This window comes from Toxorhynchites rutilus, chromosome 1 (assembly GCF_029784135.1).
Source record: "Toxorhynchites rutilus septentrionalis strain SRP chromosome 1, ASM2978413v1, whole genome shotgun sequence".
Classification (NCBI taxonomy): Eukaryota; Metazoa; Arthropoda; class Insecta; order Diptera; family Culicidae; genus Toxorhynchites; species Toxorhynchites rutilus.
This window is the reverse complement of record NC_073744.1, coordinates 183730223-183750908: the sequence shown is the minus strand read 5'-3', so window position 1 is coordinate 183750908 and position 20686 is coordinate 183730223. Positions and strand designations below refer to the sequence as shown.

General features: G+C 36.5%; 1 protein-coding gene across 15 annotated transcripts in view; it reads right to left on the bottom strand.

Annotated features, from left to right (window-relative positions):
* Window positions 1-20686, bottom strand: part of LOC129768776 (disintegrin and metalloproteinase domain-containing protein 11) — a 912619-nt gene that overhangs the window by 63631 nt on the left and 828302 nt on the right. For 5 of the 15 annotated variants that reach the window (XM_055770645.1, XM_055770693.1, XM_055770654.1 and 2 more), the window contains exons 18-19: window positions 11412-11550; window positions 4269-4427 (exon numbers count right to left, since the gene is read on the bottom strand). In XM_055770645.1, the coding sequence (XP_055626620.1) occupies window positions 4269-4427; window positions 11412-11550 (298 nt within the window). The remainder of the gene's footprint in view (window positions 1-4268; window positions 4428-11411; window positions 11551-20686) is intronic. The other 10 variants (XM_055770678.1, XM_055770728.1, XM_055770686.1 and 7 more) reach the window with 4 other exon arrangements.

Here is a 20686-nt window from a genome sequence, read left to right as displayed (position 1 = left end):
TTCTGGCCTTCGGGCGGCGAATATCATACTAACATTCCTTCCCTTCCCCTGGTGACTGTAAGGACGTGGCCGACGTCTTTATTGACCATTTAAAGCTCGAATCACTGAAAATTGCACAACGAGAATGATTTGCTAGTTCCAAGCGTCATTCTGTGTGTTCTTTGTACAATTTGGTTGGTTCAGGTCAATCACGGAGAGCAACTACGAATTGTAGAGTCTACCCAAGCTCAAGCTCAAGCTCAACGCCCAGTGAGCTAAGAATGATGGAACCACGTCGTCTTCATTTGCGACTCGCCCTTTTTTTATTGTTTAAAAAAATGGTTTTTTTCTTTCTCATAACGTATTTTTGGCTTAAATGCATCGTAATTGGAAAGAACGAATTAGCTTATGAGTATGAAGCGCCACTCGGGCATAAGTGAGTGGATGACGATTGTTCAAAGAGCCAAGACTAAAGGAATCGTTGTTGACCTTGCTGGTCGATAACAGTTAGAATAATCTAATTTACAATTTCTAATTTACTAATTTAACTTATGAAACATAAACTCAAAAAAGTATACAATGTCGGATATGTAGAGGAGGTCGATTTGAATAGTTCACTGATTAAAAAGTTGTTTGAATTTCACATTTATGATGATGAGTATCCTTCCTACATGCCCCGTTCCCCTACCTCTTCAGGTAGTAAAAACCATCATAAACTACAAAAAAATGAATTATTGACGAGCAAATAATTCACTCTAACCGTAAAATGTCTTTGGCACGGCTTTGAAGTGCACATTAAGCTAATACAAAACTACTGTCGAATCTCCAAACTCCGAATTATGTCGAACATAATCAAGGAAAACATAAAGTCATTTCTAATCCATTATCCCAGACCAAAAGTTAAACTGTAGGTTGCTTTCACAAAGATTCAAGACTGCAAGTGCCAGTTGCCTTCGTTGAAAACTCCGAAAGTCGAAAAATGCAGCTGAACAAAATTGCTACGAAGACTTTTGGTATATTTCAAGTAATATGGATCACGTGCAACGATGTTCATGTGGCACAAAAGGATAACACGAAATCTTGAGGATGATTGCACTGGGAGATCTTCATAAAACTGAACTGATAAATGCCTGGCAGTAGTTGATATTTTAAATAGTGACAGTCGTCTTGGTGATAGATTTGACGGATCGAGTAAGCCCTCTCACATATCGCAGGCCCAAACGAAGCTTTCTCCTAGATCATTGAGACAACACTGCCGAAGTCACTCTTTTGCCCCGGGGGTACCCCTGGTTCAAGGAGGTCTTCTTGAATAAAAACTTCTTGGACAATCCAGGCAGTTCCAACAAGATCCTTCGATGGCCTTTTGCATCGAAAATTCTAGGGTGCATATGAACAGTGAAAAATAAGGGCAGTGTATTGATACCTTAGAGTAAAGTGACCAGATGGTCAGAGGTCTAACGCGGGACACAAAAAACAAAACGTTATGTATATACATTATGTGAACATAAACCATAGTTTAGCGAGTCTAAACTGATCAGTATTATTTCTTTCTGAGTATTGGCACTCAGTTGTGATTTTTCGGTGGTTTAGATTTTGTTTACGCCCGAAAATCACTCGCTCAATCAGAGCATTTACGCCTAGCAAGCACAATTCAAATTCTACAATTTTCTTCAAATTACCGAATGGAATGCTCGAAAATTCCAATTCATTTTTCATCGATTTTAGTGTTAACGTAGGCATTCAAAAAAATGGACTAATTTCGGATGGCGATAATTATAGGAACAAATGTTCTTCAAATCTCACGTTTATTAAGTGTACAACAAAAATGATTCAAGGCTGTTGATTCGCAGCAGCAGCACTGTCAAGCAACTTGATGATTTTTCCATACTGCAAGCTCCACCCCACAGCGAAGGAGTTGGACATCGTGAGGCACTTTGTGTCCGCCATATATAGCCGACGTTCCCCAGATAAGCGATGACCTCGAATATATCATTCACATCAAGTTCAGTAAGAAGGTCCTTCTCTGACAGGCGTGAAGGGAATGTCCAAGCCGCTCTTCTTTCGAGTCATATGGTGAACGGGGAACGAGTACGAAGTGCTTGCCGAAACTTGCGAAGGTGATGTGGTCTTTATGCCGAAACGGGGATCAGCCCATTATGCCAAAAGATCACTGGAGGATGAATCGGCTGGAGATAAACATTATCGCGAGGACCACCAACCTTCTCAACATTCCCCAGCTGCGCCCGATATCAAACTTTTGGGCGAATGGCCAAAATAGACAGACGACCACCAAAGCCACGAAAAGGTAAAATAACACGCCAATATACATCTATTCATCGGCCATGGTTCAGGTTCCGGCCAACTTCCGTAAGACCGCCCAGCGCATCATTTACGATACTTCATCAAACAACTCTGCCTCTTCCTGTCGAGTATACATTAGTTCTTCCGGCTTATTTAAAACGTTAAGCCCTGACCGAGCTAGGGGACCAAAAATGAACTTTTCGTCTAACTCACGTTGGTTCCTGCGGATCGATAGGGGACCTTTATAAAAATCATTATCCAATTTTGTTGCTGTCGCTTCCAGTTGACACTCTCTTAACAAAAAGCACAATGTCGGTGCGATGAAACCAGCGCTCTTGAACAGTCTGCCAAATAAAAGTTTTTTTTGAAGTTCATCCATTTAAGAAAATCAACATGATCAAATTGTGATATTGAAATACATATATTGATATCGCGGGACATTTTCGTTTCTTTTGCCAAATGCGGGACGTTTCGCGGGACGGAATCTTACGCGGGACATTTTGTTGAAATGCGGGACTGTCCCTTAGAGCCATATTGCGAAGATCGCTGAGCAAAATCAGGGGTATGACTAAAACGTCAAATTACTCATTTTGCCAGTTTACCCAATATTGCTACGGTTCACTGACATTTTGGTTCTATCAATTACTGTTGTTTACAACTCGGTCCGGTTATATAGTTGAATAGTGACTAACTTTAAACTTCATGTTAAATGTGAACACCTCCATGTGAAACCGAAATATGAAAATCGCTCATGCAGTTAGAAATAAAGCATACTATCTCCGTGATTTCAACGATTTCAATGCTCGCAGATAATATGTTGGTAAACAAATGACGCCATATTGATTTTGATTTTGGGTAGCCTATATTCAATTGATGTCTAACCCCTGAGCAAAATTATCTAAGGGTGCGTTCCCATTAGGACGAAATCATTGAAAAAAAAGGAGAATCAACGGTGGCTCAAGAAAATAAATTAATTATTCTGTCATCTCATCTGCTCATCATTGTTTTTTCGTTATTTGTTTATAAAAGTAGAATATCATTCAATTTGTGGGCATGCAAAAAACTGTGCTCACCTTGAATTTCTGTGATTTTTTCCTTATTGGACACGCACCCTAATAGTTTTGTTGTTGCTCGAAACTTCGTGAACGCACCCTGTACACGATTGCGATCAAAAGCAGTTCCTAACATTGGCTTTCGAAATGAATTAAAATGCCGAAACTTACAGAATCGGGAAGCCCCGTGAGCATATTTGGAGTTTATCCAAAAATTATCATGAATTAAAAATTGGACATCTTCCAAACGCTGAAAACATATGCGTAAAATACGCTTGAAGCATTCAAATATTCAATCGATTTTTTGTTGTTCTTTATTATAGAGACTTTCAGCCGATATTCAATCGATGAAATCGACAGGGAAAAAAATATAATCAAACTTTGTTCTCTATTAGTGACCACAAACCACGTTTCGTATTTATTATTTATGAAATACGAATTTTCCTCCAACATTTTGAACAATAGGAATTGAACGGTAGGAAATTACGATGTTTTTGAAATATTCTGAAAATCACAAACACGTGATCCGTTGAAATGTCCATTTTCGAAGTGTTCCTGTGCAGCGTTGCCAGTATTATGTGGTGTGGCGATCTGCGTTGTTTTCTTGTACATTACATTCTTATAATGATGCCCGTGGAATTGATTTTTTTTTGGTTCAGATTAGATTTGGGTTCGCTTTTACGATTGGAACGCATTCCAGGGTCAACAAATTATGTGAGTTTAATCCGGCAAAACGTTTACTGCATACTTGAACAAATTTGTGATACACCAAAACGATCAGAACTAAACCAGGCTAAGTACATTGTTCCACCGTAGAAGGTCGCGTGTGAGACGGATGCGTTTCTCGCCGCCGTTGGAGCGCCTGTTACCGATGCACCTTTCTCACTGTCTTCCGTCAATGTCAACCCGCGGTTTCGCCTCAACAGAAACACTTACCTAAACTGGGTCGTCTGGTTGCCGAACATCATCTTGTTGGAGCCCTCGAGCGAGATATCGTCCTGGGAGTGGTGGTTAGCGTTGGCGGCCCCGCCCACGTATTTGGCCATCGGTTTCTTCACGTACGGCGGGTCGTATTTAAGGCGAGTTGTTTTCTTTCTACTCGCGCCCCCGATTCGGCAATTTATTGTTTGGTTTTTTGTTTGTTTTTGGATTTTGATTTGTTTTGGTGGTTTTTTTGGAGAGTGTGGTGAATGGGGTTCAGTATTGTTTACGATCAATCGGATGGCGACGGTTCAAAATTGTGGTCGCAAATTGGTTCGTGTTTTGATTTTGATTTTTTGGTTTTGTTTTCGTAGCATCGGTGGCGGCGGAAGAGAAATCACAAACATTCGATCAATTTCGAGATACAATAACAATGTTCAGTTTAGCCGAGTTTAGCGTTCACTCGGCCATATGCATTAAAAACTAATCTGATATATTGGTTAATATTCTAAATTTTAAAGTTAATAAGATATATATTATTGTTAATAATCAAAAACAAATTGATGGGTAGCAAATAAGTTTTCTCGGAGAAAAAAATATAGGTCAGCCCCTAATCAGTAAAATGTTTCCATTTTTTTTTTTGGATAGTCGCGTTGACGTCAACCAATTTTGTTTTTTTTCGTTGCGCAGCTAGTGGTTCTTGTGGCTTTTACGGTGACCGTTGATAAAGTTAGTTCTTTTGGTTGTTGTTGTTGCTTTTGAGACATTCAGACAATTCAAGTTTTTCTCTTATCGTTACACTACATCTAGCGATTTACAAAAGTAACAAAAAAAAAATGCAGTTCATGCACGAAGAGAAAGAGAAAAAAGGCAGCGCATCAAACAGTCAAAATGAAACATGCAAAATACAACACACACACGCATAGCAGTTAGAAAAGAATGGAAATAAAATGTGGGAGAAATAAGAGAGACAATAACATGGAAGCAGTTTCTTCGTTTCTTTCCAGCTAGTAATATCATAGTTTTGTCTCAATTGTGGAAAATGGAGAGAGAAAAAAATGGGAGTCATGTTGTTACATATTTACAGCAGGTTTGGTTTAGAAGTTTTTGTACTTTTTTATCACCTAAAGATACGATAGAAATAGTTTAGTTTACAAAAGTACTCACAGCAAGTAAAACGGAAAATGTATATTTTCGATATATGTAGTATTATCTCAAACAATATATATGTGTTGCAAGAAAATGGAGCTCGTTTCTTTTTTTTTGTTTGTTGATTATTGTAGTAAGTAGTAAGTTCATAATCAAGAACCGAAGAAAAAAAACAGAAGAACGATTACGAAGAAGAACGAAATGTTCGATGTAAACAAAGGAACAGATAAGAAAATACAAATGGGTGCAAGAAGGCGATATCTGTTTGGTGAGCGTTAGTGTGGAGAGATATAGACAAGCGCCAGCCATCTTTGCGTGCGACGCACGTGGTGTTGTTGGTTAATGGCGGAAGACGAGCTGCGATCGTTGGTGGATCTTTTCAGAAATACACAAATCAGAAGCGATACTTTGCTTTCGTAGAACATCACTTTTTTGTTTCAAAAATGTAAATAGACAAATACACTTAGACATTGAGTGTGTGGGTGGGGTCATGCAGGGGGGGGGGGTGGCACGGGGTTATTTCGAAATATAAAAAAGACAAAGAGAGCGTGAGTAAGGCGGTTTGTTTCGAAGGGGGACGCAAGCGTCTTCGGGGAGATTTTGGTCATTTGGCGGAGGAATGACGGGGAATGGTCCACTTTTCAGAGATGGGATGACTTCTGGCAATTCGCTCAGCGGAATGATAGAGTTTTGTTTAGGTTTTAGTTCTGTTTCCTACTAGCTAATCTTGCTAGGAGAATGAGAAGGTGCAATAGAGATCAGAGAGAAAAAGAGTTGTATCTGCTTCTTTGATTTTGCATTTCTTCATTTCGTTTTTTTGGTTGGTTGGTTGTTGTTGTTGGTAATGAATGTAGAACAGAAAATAGGTTTATAGAAACTGTCAGCCTAGTTGAGTAATCAAGATAACGGAACGGAAAATCATAACAAATCTAGTGAAAAGCTTCAAAGTTACTTCGAAAAATGTGAAAAAATTCAAAAAACAAAGTTCAACATATTCTCTTGATTGAACTGAAAGTCAGAGAATCGTATACTGGTTAGTTTCGGTTCGTATTGTATGGGTTAGATGTGTTGGTAGTTTTATTGCTTTAGAGGTGAGAACAGAGTGAAAATGTTTCATCTAGTAGTAGTTTCCCACCAATCAGTGGTTAATTTGTTTTTTTTCCTGTTCAGTCATGCATATAAATGTTGTCAGTTATGGCCAATTTCGATCGGCATTTCTAGTTTAAAAATATTTCTCCTTCCAATCCAAGTACGAATCATATCGCCATATTTGAGCAGAGGATTGAACCTGAAGGATTCTACTGTGGATATGATTATGCATACTAGGACCAGTCAAATATAAACGGGTATTTTGCTATCGTACTTTGAATGATAATTGAAGCCGGTCACCATCTTCCATTATCGCATCAGCTGCTAGTATTATTCAATCAGGTTATTATTAAGTTTTGAATGAAAGATGAAATTCAAAATAACAGAAATCTGTGCAGCTTGGGAACTTTTGGAAAAAGACAGAATGTCACCGTTGACAAAATGTAAAGATGAATTCCATAATCACTGAGACATTTGTGTTTTCAAAGATGTCAGAGCTCCTCAGCTTTTTATTACTTTTTTTTATCAGGGAAACGTTCACTCAGTTTGTTTATCTAAGTGACCTTGTTGTTGGCGGAGTCAATCTAGAGAAACTTTATATTGAATGTTTTCCCATGGAAACGTTAGAGTTGCACTCATATACACCATCAACGTCCAACAAGATTTTTAGAAGAGGCTTGACTTTACGTTGCATGTGTATCGCACTTCAACCTTCAACTTAGCATGATGAAATATGATACTGCATCAGAAAGACATAAAAAAATCGAGCAAGTAAGTCAGAGCTGCCAGGTGATTATTTGAAATGTTTTATTACGGGGTATCATGAATGTAATAAAATTCAAAGCTCAATTTTAAAACAATGTTTGATGAAGTTCAACGTTTCAGAGTTGATTGCATTCTTTTTTTCATCATTACCGCTTTACTGATATGTTTGTATATGGTACACTGTTTCGAACTTAATATATTTTTTCCAACAACAAGGAAAAGTATCTTTTCAATGCCATGAGGTCCGAAGGAGGAGGCGTGATAGTTTTAATATTGCAATCATCTGTAGGGTGGTACATCAATAGAAAGTTTCTGAATGATAAAAATCCAATTGGATTTTTTTTTAACGAGAAAGGATCAATTCTCATTCAATGTAACGTCTCTGGAGCGCATTATGGGCTCTATTCTTGAAAACGTAACGAGTAATTCTTCTCGTCTCGTCTTGGCTTCAATCACTGTCGAAACGAGCAGAATATTCTATTCCAGTACACTAGTTTCATTGAAATGTTTTATTTGGTAGACTGGAGAGACTTCTGTCACTTTTCTCGGTATGATCAGTGATGTCAGATGTGGAGACATATTTTTATTTCGAAAAAAAAACAACAAACATTTTTACAATTGATCAATCGATACTCTTTTCTCAGTGCCAAAATATTGAAATCGTAACAAAAAGAAATAAGTTAAAGGAATTGAAGGAATAAGATATATGAATATCTTTTGTTTTCATTGGTACTCAGATGTTTTATTATTATGGTTTTTTTTTTGAGGCCAATGTTTGTTCCCCTAATCAACGATTCATGAAGAAAAATTTCAAATCTATATGTATCTATTTTCATTACCAGTTATACAATAAACTAGTTTGTTTTTTTTCACATTTCAACTATATTTTTTCATATTATTAATTTTCGTTCAATATGATGTGAAGACACTACCGTACCGTTAGATTCTTGCAATACGCAGCTGAGAGACTAAGGTATCGAAAATTGGAAATGTTTATTTAAAATATTGAAATTATTTGTCGGTTTCATTGGCTATACCTTGCTGCCACGAGTTGAATCGTTTTTTCTTTCTAAAAAGAAATAGAATACATAATGAGAGAAACAAAACGCGACAGCCGAAGTATGTTCATTTAAGTCATATGCATTGATCTTATTTTTTTGCCTTTTGAATGGACTTGAATGAAATAAATGCTGTAGTTAGTGTAATTTGTATTTTTAGCTGTTTTTTTTATAAAAAAAGCTCATCTAGTATGATTCTACAGTTAACATTTGACGAGAAGTGAAATTGAATTGCAATTCAGTTTAGAACACTTTTATAATACTGAAATTTCAGTTTCTGTTAAAATATCAGTTGAGCCCTCATGATTTTGAAAGTCAGCATTGATTTAAGAAAAACTAGTTTGTTCATTTTATCCGATTATTATTACCTTTTATATCAATACTTTTTCTATGTACTGGACTATTTATAAGAAAAGTAACATATATAAAAAACTGTGATGCAATTTTCCCACCTTATATTTTCCATCTCGGTTATATGCTGCATCATATCTGAGATGCCAGGTATGAAGACATGTTTTCATTTTGAAGACGTTTGACTTGCTGTGAAGTCGTTTTCAACATTTCAGTATGATAGCGTATGTGGATTTTTGGGAGATATTACTTCCAGAAAATTCCAACTATTGGCCGAAAATATCGTCAAAAGAAGGTTTTTTGACTCAGTGTCATTTGTACGCTTTTTCATCAGCATTTATTTATTTTTGTTCTTAGTAACAAACGAAGATTTTTGTCTCGATGTCATTCATTTGATTTTTTCAAACTTTCCCAAGCAGAAAATGCACAAGTATATAGAATGAATTCAACAACAAAACGACTTTTACTTCAAATCCTGGAGAACTTTAAGTGGTCTGAATACAAAATGTCATTAGAAGACATTAGTTAGAGAATTTTGGGCCTATATTATACAATAGATTAACCTAGATTAACCTCGTTTGAAATATACCACTCCCAAATCAAAGGTTTTCCGGTTACATACCGTTTCAATGATTAGCTACAACCAAAACTTCAAAGCTGAAATAAACAAATTGAGTGATCATAGTTCCGTTTTTGTGGAAGAACTGAGGCTATATTCACTCAATCAACGGTTTATCGAGCCAATTATCATTTCTAAACTTATATAATTTAGTTCGTAGTTGCGCAATATGTTCTTTGTTCACATTCAATGAAATAAACTTCAAAACCTCAAGGTAAGTTTTTGATGGAATGCTCTATATAACAAAACCAATTGAAATAAAAGTTGAATAAACTATCAAACTATGTTCAAAAGTAAGTTATGAATTTTAGTTTTCTCCGATATGTTTGTTCAGACACTTGGAGACATTTTTTCGTACTATGTGAAGACATTTGAAAAAAATCACCTGGCATCCCTGTTATATAATATAAAAAGTGCGAAAGGATTTAATATGGAAACGAGAGCTAATATCATTGGAGCTGCCAGCTGCCTTACTTTGAAGACATTTTATACTTACTTTGAAGACATTTTATACCTATTTTTTGAAAACATTGAAATATGTTTGGAAATATTTGATATTTAAAGGCGTTTATCAATTGTATGAACGAAATAAGAAAAACCTCATTGTTTTTTACCGAAAGCTTGGTACACCTAGCCTCGTAAAAACCTCGTAAAAAACGCGTAAAACCGTGTAAATTGGAAAATCGGTTTTCGACAGATTGCGTCATTCGAACATTTTGCAAGCGTTGACGGCTGACGCAAAGAGACGCAAAACGCTGCATTCTAAAATTATTTCAACATTCCAATGTCTTGACAAAACATGATATGGAAAATGGTTAGAAAGTATGAAAAATTTGCACATATTTTGCACGAATTCATTAGAACATTTCGGCATAAAACCGCTACATCATAACTGAAAAGTCTCATCAACAAAATCGTCAAAATCGATTTAAACGCGGTAAAAAAACCGCGGTGTATTTTTTTAGTGATCCATTATGAATTTTCTACGTTTGCGACCTTATCTTTAGGGGACGGTTATCTGAAACAACACATGTATCAATCATGGTAAGAACATTCTCTTGTCGTTTAAAGGCAAATTACCTGGTATTCTTGTTTGGAATTGTACTCAACGCAATGTCATCGCTGCCAGTAGTTATAGTGCGATCCAACGCTAAAGCGTCGTAGCCACAACTCCTGTCGACGTCAACGTTGACGTTGATGATTTAGGCGAATGCAGCCATAAGCCTCTCATGCAAAAATGTTTGATGTTACGGTGTAACCATCACATGAGCTTGTTTTTTGAGCATAATTGATTTTGCTGCAATACGGTGCTCGAGCAATACGCATGTTGCTTTGCTCGTTAAAACTTACCTGGAAACACTTCGGCGGGATTTTCAAACCCACTCGAAATATTCTTCTGAAATATCCTCTTCCGTCTACCACATTGGGTAGATTCGTAGACCGGTACAAAAGACAGACAGATGGCAAAACGTTTCTGGCTAGCGATGGGTAGCACGATTGAAGAATGCGGATAGAACAGAGAGCCCTTCTGAAACCTACTTCTCTTGGAAATAAATGTTGTTCATGAAGGAAAGACCAGCAAGATAGCCTTCCGGATATTCAATGGGTTTGGTACAATAATGGGATATGACAATGCCAATTTTCACTGTTGATGATTCAGAATTACATTGTAGACAACATTTCTATGTATGACTGTGACATCTATCAAAAATTCGCTGTGTTCAAATGTGTATTGCTGGCAAAGCCAGAGTCGTACTGGGATTCAAAATTTTGACTGTTCTGTATTTGTGTTTCTCAGACTTTTCTTTAAATTATGTTTTCGATGCACATTTTCGCTCCGTTTTGTTTTGTTTTGCTTGTGGTTAGTTTTGTCACACTTAAGAAAAGAAAAACAAAACCCTGTGGGCGATGATTATTAAAGCTTTTGCTTGTTTGTTTGTTTGTTTTTCAGATTTGTTACTTTGTTGTTGTTGCACTTTTGTTGTTCTTTTGTATTGTTTTGCTTGTTGTTGTAGTAATAGTAACAGTAGTAGTAGTTGTTGTAGTAGTTATGGTAGTTTTGTTTTTTTTTGTTGCGAGGACAAAAGTAAAGAAAAAATGGAAGAAAAAACGAAGAAAATCACTAACCTTAGGCACAAGGAGAAGTTATTATGCACTACAACTGACCTGTAGCACAAAGCCATCAGAGCAAACGTAACAAAAACACCCCCAACAACCGACATTAACACACCGACTAGAAACACTGTGTTCGAACCGTGGTAGTTTGCTGTTTTTTTTGAGTATTTGAGTTTTTGGTTCGTGTGGTGTCGATGGGATCACGGTTTTTTTTCGCACAATAGGTTGCCGCGATAGTTTGGGAGATTTGTTTGTTTTTTTTGGATGCGTTATCGCGGGCCACGGGAAGAAGAAAGAGAAAAAGAAAGAAATTGTCGTTTAATCACAGTTCAAGAGATTGGTTCGTTTGCGTTTCCGCCAAAGTTAAGTTCTGCTGAATGGTGGTGTAATTGCAATTGTTCGTGTGAGATCAGAGAATCGATAAAATATGACGAAAATCATCTACTCCTTTTTGGGTGGCCCCGAGAAGTGTAAGCTCCCCGAAATGGGAAGGGAAATATTGTGCGATTGTTTTGACGGTTACTGTTTGTTTGTTTTTTATTGCGAATGCCGTTGCGTTGTACTCTATTGCTGTGGCGCTTCGGTCGCTATAGGGAAAGAAATGTGTCAGAAGCGAGAGACGCCACTCTGTGGCGTCTCTCTCTCCTCGTGGTTATGACAATGGTAATCTTCGGAACTGATTTGTGAATAGATTTGATTATTATTCAGTTCTGCAGGGAGGTTGCGCCAGAAAGGAATGAATATTCCTGCCGCCCGATTGTGTACTTGAGGGGGAAAATAACAAGAGGGTTCGGCGCTAATATAACATTGCGGGTTGATGTCGGTGACTAGTTCTACTGAGGGCGCGATGGAGTGGTACTGTTGATAGATATTCTAATTAAATGAGAGGAAGCTTTCTGCTGAACCAAATGTCAATACTAGGTGGGCAAAAACAAAATCAAGCAGAACAATGAAGTGAGAATAGTTATGGTATGCAGATGAAGGCATGTATTGTTTTCGGAGCAAATTCCATTTTTGCTGTATTCCGCCCAACCTTAAAAAAAAAGGCAAGCATGGATGCCCCCTCCCGCCATAGTTGCTAGGATCATAAGAACTGCTACAATATAAATTATCATTATCCCACCGTGACCACCGTCTGGGGCGTCGGCAGGCGGACGGATAGTTGCCAGCGACGGTATAATGATGAGAAATATAATTGGAATAAATTTTGCCACAGCGATCGCTACTTCGCTTTTTACCGACTGCACGGGACGAATAGCTTGGGGCACAGGATACCTGCCAACCTAGGGCAGGAGCATTGGAGGATATATTTCAGTGTCCTATCGCTGCGATGATTGTCGCTTCCGGGGGAGAAAGTCTTTTGGCGAAAATTTCGCTCGAACAGCGGAAAAATATTTAATTATTTAAATTTATTCATTCAATTATATGCTAATGACGATTCGCCTTGGCGGGGCGAAGCTTTCGTCGGCGGAGCGTTTATTTTTCCCCGTGTTAATGTTTTTCTGAGGTTACTACCCTTTTCCGTGATTGTGGCTGCGGATTTGTTGCTCGAGAGGGTATGCAAATGGGACTCTTTTCGCGCGTTCCGAGGTGCTTAATGGTGTACAGATGTGAAACATGATGCCTCGGCGCGATTGTACAATATATCAAGTAAAGGATCGACCAAACTTTTTGTGACAAATTGTGTCGATTTTAACCGATTTTAACTGAGCCCCAGTTCTAGGGAAACCCAACACTGTGTTCTGATATTGTGATACATTTCTCTATAAATCGTCGCCTTGAGATCATTCTCTCGCTTTCGATAAGTGTTTGTACAAACTTTCACTGAGCTTCAAGCAGTTTAGGGTTATTTATGAAATTCACACACAGTGACTGGCACAAATAAAAGCCCACCATGCATTATTTTCAATTCTTCTCATGAAATATATATTTTTCATCAATTTTCTCACTTCAGATACCACTGGATTCCTCCTAAAACGTTGTTTTTCTTATATTGGGTGTATTTTGCTCGATATTAACCCTCTTTACATTGTGTTTCATTGGATTCATTAATATTAGTGACCTGTAGGGTCTGTAGTGATCGATATCTCGTAAAGCAGCAATTCGAAATGAAATCGTCCAAAAAATGCAGATTTTAAAAACATGTATTTTTGATTCGAATGAAAGTTTGCATTCCGTTTGGGTTGGAGGAAATATGAATTTTCCACAGCAATTGGGAATTTTTTTACTCAAGCGTAACTTTTGAAAAGGGCGTATCGATTTTAGTAGGAGGAATCTTTGATAATTTATATCTTAAAAGCTATGAGTCGTACCGACATAATGTCTTAGAAAAAGTTATAGCGTATTGATGTCTAAACATGAAAAAAATATAACACTGAGAAAAAAAATTAGTACTCTTTTTTTCATTTAAAAAAAAAAAAAAAAAATTGCAATATCCAAAATACATATTTTTTAATTTTTTTTAAATTTTTTCATATAAAATAGAAGTCATGTGGAAAATTTAAAAAATGGGTCCAAGATGGTAAAACTATTTTTGACAAACTTTGTGGAACATTGAATTTTTATGAATTTCCAAAACTTCGAATTTTTGTATGTTAACAATAATTTTTAGCCACAAATTATGATTTCTGATGTGATTTAAAACAAAAAAGCTCATTATAAATTTCCTTCTAAATGTAGCCATTCTCGAGATATTTAAAAAAATATTTTTAATTTATTGTCTTTTTTTATAGTAAATATTCCCTTTTAATATGTTTGTCGTGTTATACCGTCATGTTCATGAAATTTTATGAATTTGCTTATAATTTCCAACAACTTTTCCAGATACATCATTATGATAAAAATATATGTTTAGGAGTTACGTTGAAAAACATTTGAAGACATGTGGGTTAACACAAAACGTAGCGATATTAAAAAATCCGTATAGGTATATAAAGTCAGGTACCTCAATAATGTATATAAAGTAACTCATATTCAAACATCGTTCATGAGTCGAACAATCGTCCTTATAGAACGAATAACAGTATACCACAATGGACTACAAAATTTTTGTTTCGTGTTATAGACCGTTTCCGAAAAACGGTAAGAAATGTCCATCTGAAAAACGTTTCTTAACCGTGTCAATGATTGAGAAACTTAAGTCAATGGGATTCAATATCCTTTTAGATACGTATTTAAAAATTTGCGGATCATGCCGTTTGTCTGTATACACTTCCAAACCAAAGCAGTGTAATACTGAGGAGCAGATCAGTACAGCAGTAGGGAATACTTTAGAAGAAGTACTATCAATAGTTTCAGTCGTTTCAGCATCTTCGCAAGATTCCCAAAACAGCAATATACCAGAGTATTCCCGAGCGTACAACATTGAGCTATTCAACAAGAGAATCGCCGGTATCAATGTTTCACCAATAATGACGAAAAGACTTGGACAGGCTAGTCACCCCGAACAAAAATTCAAAGAAATTTCTAAAGGTATTAAAAGAAATCTATTTTCCTTTTCACATGAAGAAGACGAAGAGTCGAACTTTAAACAAAAGGCAGCAGAGTTTGATAAGATTATCAATCAGTTCAAAGAGAAATTTGACCACACAGAGACAACAAGATCAGAAAAAGTTAGAATTTTAACAGTTTTGCCTAAGTCTTGGTCCGTGCAAAAAATGGAAGAAGAATTTGGCGTTAATGAATATATGGCAATTCAAGCCAAAAAACTGGCAAATGAAAAAGGTGTATTGTGGACACCACATAGCAAATATGGACCAAGTTTAAGTGAAGATGTTAAAAATCATGTTTCGGAATTTTATAATGACGACGATATCAGTCGATCATTACCTGGAGAAAGAGACTATGTTTCTGTAGCCAAAGATGGGAAGCGTTAACACATCCAAAAAAGGTTATTAATAACATCATTACGGGAAACTTTCAACAAATTTCAGGAACTTAATCCTAATTGCAAAATTGGATTCAGCTCTTTTGCATCAATGCGTCCGAAGCATTGCAAATTGCTGAGCGGTTCAGGAAATCATAACGTTTGTGTTTGTACATTCCATGAAAATGTAAATCTTATGCTTGATAGTCTCAAAAAATATTCCTTTAACATTGAATGCAAAGAATATATGGAAAAAATACTATGTAACATATCAAATAGATCAAAATACTGTTACCTTCGTGAATGTAAAAAATGCCCAACAATGGACGAGTTTGGAAACTGATTTCTAGATGAGCTTCAGGAACGCAATTTAATTGAAATCACTTATGCTGATCGATGCGACATAGAAACTCTTGTAAAACCGATGAAAGAATTTGTATCGTATTTTTGCGAAAAAATAGAAAAATTACTTACTCATGATTACATTGAAACACAACAGTCCACATTTCTTAACAATATAAAAGCTAATTTGCAAGAAAATGAGGTTGTTGTGATTTGCGATTTTTCCGAAAATTATTCATTTGTGCTTCAAGATCAAGTTCAAAGTCATCACTGGAACAATGATCAAGCAACAATCCATCCATTCGTTGTTTATTATAGAGGTGAAAAAGGTTCTCTGGCAAATTTAAGCTTTGTAGTTATATCTGAAGTTATAAGTCATGACACAATAGCTGTGCAGGGGGTCTCCGTAGCCACATTGGTTGCGCGTTCGCTTAGTAAGCGATCGATCGTGAGTTCAAAACTCAGGACCCCCTCATTGACCATCTTTGTGTTGTTACAGAATAACTACGTCCACGCAACAATCATCAGCGATGGAGATCGATCCACGGTCGAAATAAGATCGATTCATCCATACCACTGCTCTGCTCTGCAAGACACATCGGGCTGCTGTTCTATAAATAACTCAACAATGATCAATCAACTGTCTCCGCTGTCCGGTGGTCTAACTGGATAATGGAAGAACAGAAAGAATACTCTTACGCCTAAATGGCTACTGTGTGAATGTACCATATGTAATGGTATAGAAGGAATACTGGCGAATGGCAACTGTGTAATGTGCTAATTATAGATATGATAACCATGTGACATGACACGATTAAAATTCGGCTCTGTTACAGCTAAAATGCTAATGAGCCTTAAATAAATAAATGGGATAAAAAAATAGCTGTGCAAGTATTTATTTCTAAATTGGTAACATTTTTGAACAACAAATGCAGGTAAAAAGAATAAGATTTAAGTCGGATGGTGCTGCATCCCAGTATAAAAATAGGAAAAAATTTGCGAGTTTATGTCAGTTTAAATCGAAATACGACATTGACGCTGAATGGCATTTTTTTGCAACATCACACGGCAAAGGACCGTGTGATGCAATTGGTGGTACATTAAAACGGATTGCAACAAGAGCTAGTTTGGCTAGGCAGCATGAACATCAGATTACGAGTGCAAAAACGTTATTTGACTGGGCTAGCAAGCGAAAAGAAGACTGTCTTACAAAATTGTCATTTTCATATATGTCACAAGAAGAATGCGATCAGGGTGTGGAAGAGTTGAGTAGCATGTATGATAACACCAATCAAATTCCAGGTACCCAAAAGTATCTTCTTTTGTACCTGTATCCGAGAATGAAGTAGCAGCAAAGTTGTACTCTAACGACAATGCAGCAATTTATCATAATGTGTGTAGAAATATAAGAAAATAATGAAAAAATTAAATTATATACAACAAAATTGTTAGTTGATAAAAATAAATGTTGATAAAAAATAAATGCTAAAAATTCTAGTATTATTTTTAGAATTTCTTAAACTCTGATAAATATAGGAATTATTTGACCAAATTGTAGAGAATTATATTTTTTTATCTTTTATAAATGTTGTGTTCTGTTGGCGCAACATCATGTTAAAAGTTTGTATTAAGATAGAAAAAAACATTTTTTAATATCGCTACGTTTTATAGCGAATTCGTTTTTCTTCAGTTTCAACGTTTCAGTTTCAACCCCAGTCGCACTAACTGCTGTCAAAACGTTTTTTTATTCACTCAGTTTCGCACTCAGTGTCGCACTAGTTCGCCCCGAAAGTTGTTAGTTTCGCACTGAGATATTTCACGGGTTGGCACTCTGGTTCACCAATACAACTATACTGAACTGTCAAGTTCCGAGTATTGTTTTGGAAAATCTAAAAATAAAGACTATGAAAATGGAAAACCTGTTGCTTTTGCTTTTTTATTATTGGAATCGTAATTCAATTCGGATTCTGATTTTGAAGAGTTTATTCGCGTAGACGGCGTTAAGCTACGTGTGCTTTCATTGTGAGGCGAAAATAATGATGGATTTTCAGGTGGAATAAACCAGCTTTCAAAATCAAAATTATGAATGAAAATTTACTTTAACGTCTCGAATATTTATTTTATGTGATGAAATAAGCGAAACGAAAACGAAACGAAAACTGTGACTAATGATGATTTTATATTATAATAGTAATTATTTGTGGAACAAACAGGAAATGCATCGACAAATGGTTAAGTGAGTGTCAGAACTACATGTGTTTGGCAATCAAACAATATGAAGTAAAAATTTCCATTCATTTTTATTTTTACACTGCACTTGGCCCTTCTGATCTGATGGAGAATAATTTACCTCCCAAGCACTAATATCACCACCAGACGTCGACACTGTACATTTGTCGTCGCAAACGTAAACAAATCAGACTATATAACGCACACCAACAAACCACCGCATTCGTGAAACTGAAAACTTTTTTTTATTACAGAGTCAGTTTGGCACTGACTCAGTTTTAAAAACGAATTCGCTATTATATTAACCCACATGTGTTCAAATGATTTTCGACGTAACTCCTAAACATATATTTTTACCATGATGATGTATTTGGAAAAGTTGTTGGAAATTATAAGCAAATTCATAAAATTTCATGAACATGACGGTATAACACGACAAACATATTAAAAGGGAATATTTACTTTAAAAAAGGCAATAAATTAGAAATATGTTTCAAAATATCTCGAGAATGGCTAAATGCAGCTAAATGCAGAAGGAGATTTATTTTGAGCTGTTTTGTTTTAAATCACATCAGGAATCATAATTTGTGGCTAAAAATGATTGTTAACATACAAAAATTCGAAGTTTCGAAGATTCATAAAAAATCGATGTTTCACAAAGTTCGTCAAAAATAGTTTTACCATCTTGGACCCATTTTTTAAATTTTCTACATAACTTCTATTTTATATGAAAAAAATTAAAAAAAAATTAAACAATATATATTTTGGATATTGCAAATTAAAGTTTTTTTTTGTAAATAAAAAAAAGAACTAATTTTTTTCTCAGTGTATATTTTTTTCATGTTTAGACATCAATACGCTATAACTCTTTCTAAGACACTATTTCGGTACGACTCATAGTTTTTTAGATATAAATTATCAAAGATTTCTCCTACTAAAATCGATACGCCCTTTTCAAAAGTTACGCTTGAGTCAAAAAAATCCTAATTGCTGTGGAAAACTTATATTTCCTTCAATCCAAACGGAATACAAACTTTCATTAGAATCAAAAATACTCATGTTTTGTCATTTGTCGATTTCATTTGGAATTGCTCATATCCATCAATTTCCCCATTTGGGAATTTATATTCTGTACCCATTGAATGTGGGCTTTTATTTTTGTCAAACTTTTTTTTATCACTTATCAGAAAAAACCCTTTTTTCCATTTATTAGGAACTGAAATTAACTGAATGCATTGAGAACATAAGAAACTATGTTGAAACAATCATCAAGAAGCGCAGACAGTTGTTGCTCTTGCTCAAACGTGTTGTCACAACTGAAAATTCGAAATGAAATGGGGTGGGCTTTCATCTATGCCGGTCACTGTATAAAAAAACATACGGCTCTTGGAAACAATGCCAGGATAATGACTAGCCGGAGGCCAAACAATCACCGAGACGCATTCTCTGGAGGCAAATCACAAACGATATCCTTCGGGCCATTGTTGACCTAGCGTATGCTATTCTCCCGGGACCTCACGAGAAGAAACCTGGAAATACAATTACCTTTATGAGTTGAAACGTCCCTCCTCCTCATCACGGCGCACTCGTTATATCTGAGTGGATCAAAGAGCTATCGCAAACACTGTGTGTCACTTTCCGGCGTTCGAATGTTGTTGCATCGAAAAGCAATTAATAATTACGACCATATCAATAATCTAATAATTAATTCTCTATTAATGGCGGCGCAATTGGAAAATCAAACCCCGGAGATTGTGGGCATTGATTGTTGATTGATGCCTTGTATGGAGAAGGTTCGGGAGAGAACCCGGATGGCAGGCAATAATTTATCAAAATTATTACCGTCGGTCCTGGAATCGACAATCTAGCTCGCGCGGTGCCATCCTCCGAGCCATTCATCAATTGTTGAACAATTAAAAGATGCTATCTTTTTCCTGCCGTGACATTTTACTTGAACCAGAAGGAAGTACGACACCGAGATAACGAGGATGGCGGCAATAAATTACGGGTGAATTATTGACGACGGAAAAGTAATTGTATTGACGTTGACGCTTATTGAATCGAGTCGGATCTCCCCGCCCGATACTTCAAGCTGGCTGTGAAGAACATTTGATGCGACGATCGGTTAGTGATGAATGATTTAACACTCGAACTGTTCGTACGGCACATTCATCTCCGAGATATGCACTCATCGGATGCACAGATCTTCGACGTTCCGACCGCAATTGATGCTTTTTCACATAAATCGTCACATTCCCATATGACAGACAAGGTTTGCCTTGGCGTTCGGTACGGGTTTAACCCGAAGGGAACCATACTGTCCCCGGTTCTCTGTTCGTTTCAAGCAAGCTAATGGCAGATCATGCGAAATGGAATTCTGCTCCAGCCAATTGGCATAAACAATTTTCTGAAGCGAAAAAAGGGGAGCACAAGGAGTCAAAAAGCAACAAGCACACCTTCAGATAGATGAGCTGGCTGCCGAGGTACCGAACGTCCAGTATTGGGGACCAACAGGGAGCAACAAAAAATGGTGTAGGAATGTTTTTTTGTTTCTTCCCTCGAACGCTTTCCCAGTTTGGTGTCTCATATTATCACCACGGAGTCAGCAATATTTTAGCCACTTGCGTCCGAAAGCCTGATCTGCAGAGACGATGAGTCGCAGACTGAAATGTTTAACGAACCGAACGAGAATGGGGTGTTAATGCCTTTTTTTCGGGTGCCTCTTGCTTTGATCCTTGCGAGTTGCACATTTTGTGTTTTATGGATTTTAGCTGGAATCAATTTTCCATCTTGAATCGGATTAGAATTTAACATTTCAACTCAAGTTAACGACGAATGAAAAATGGGGGCG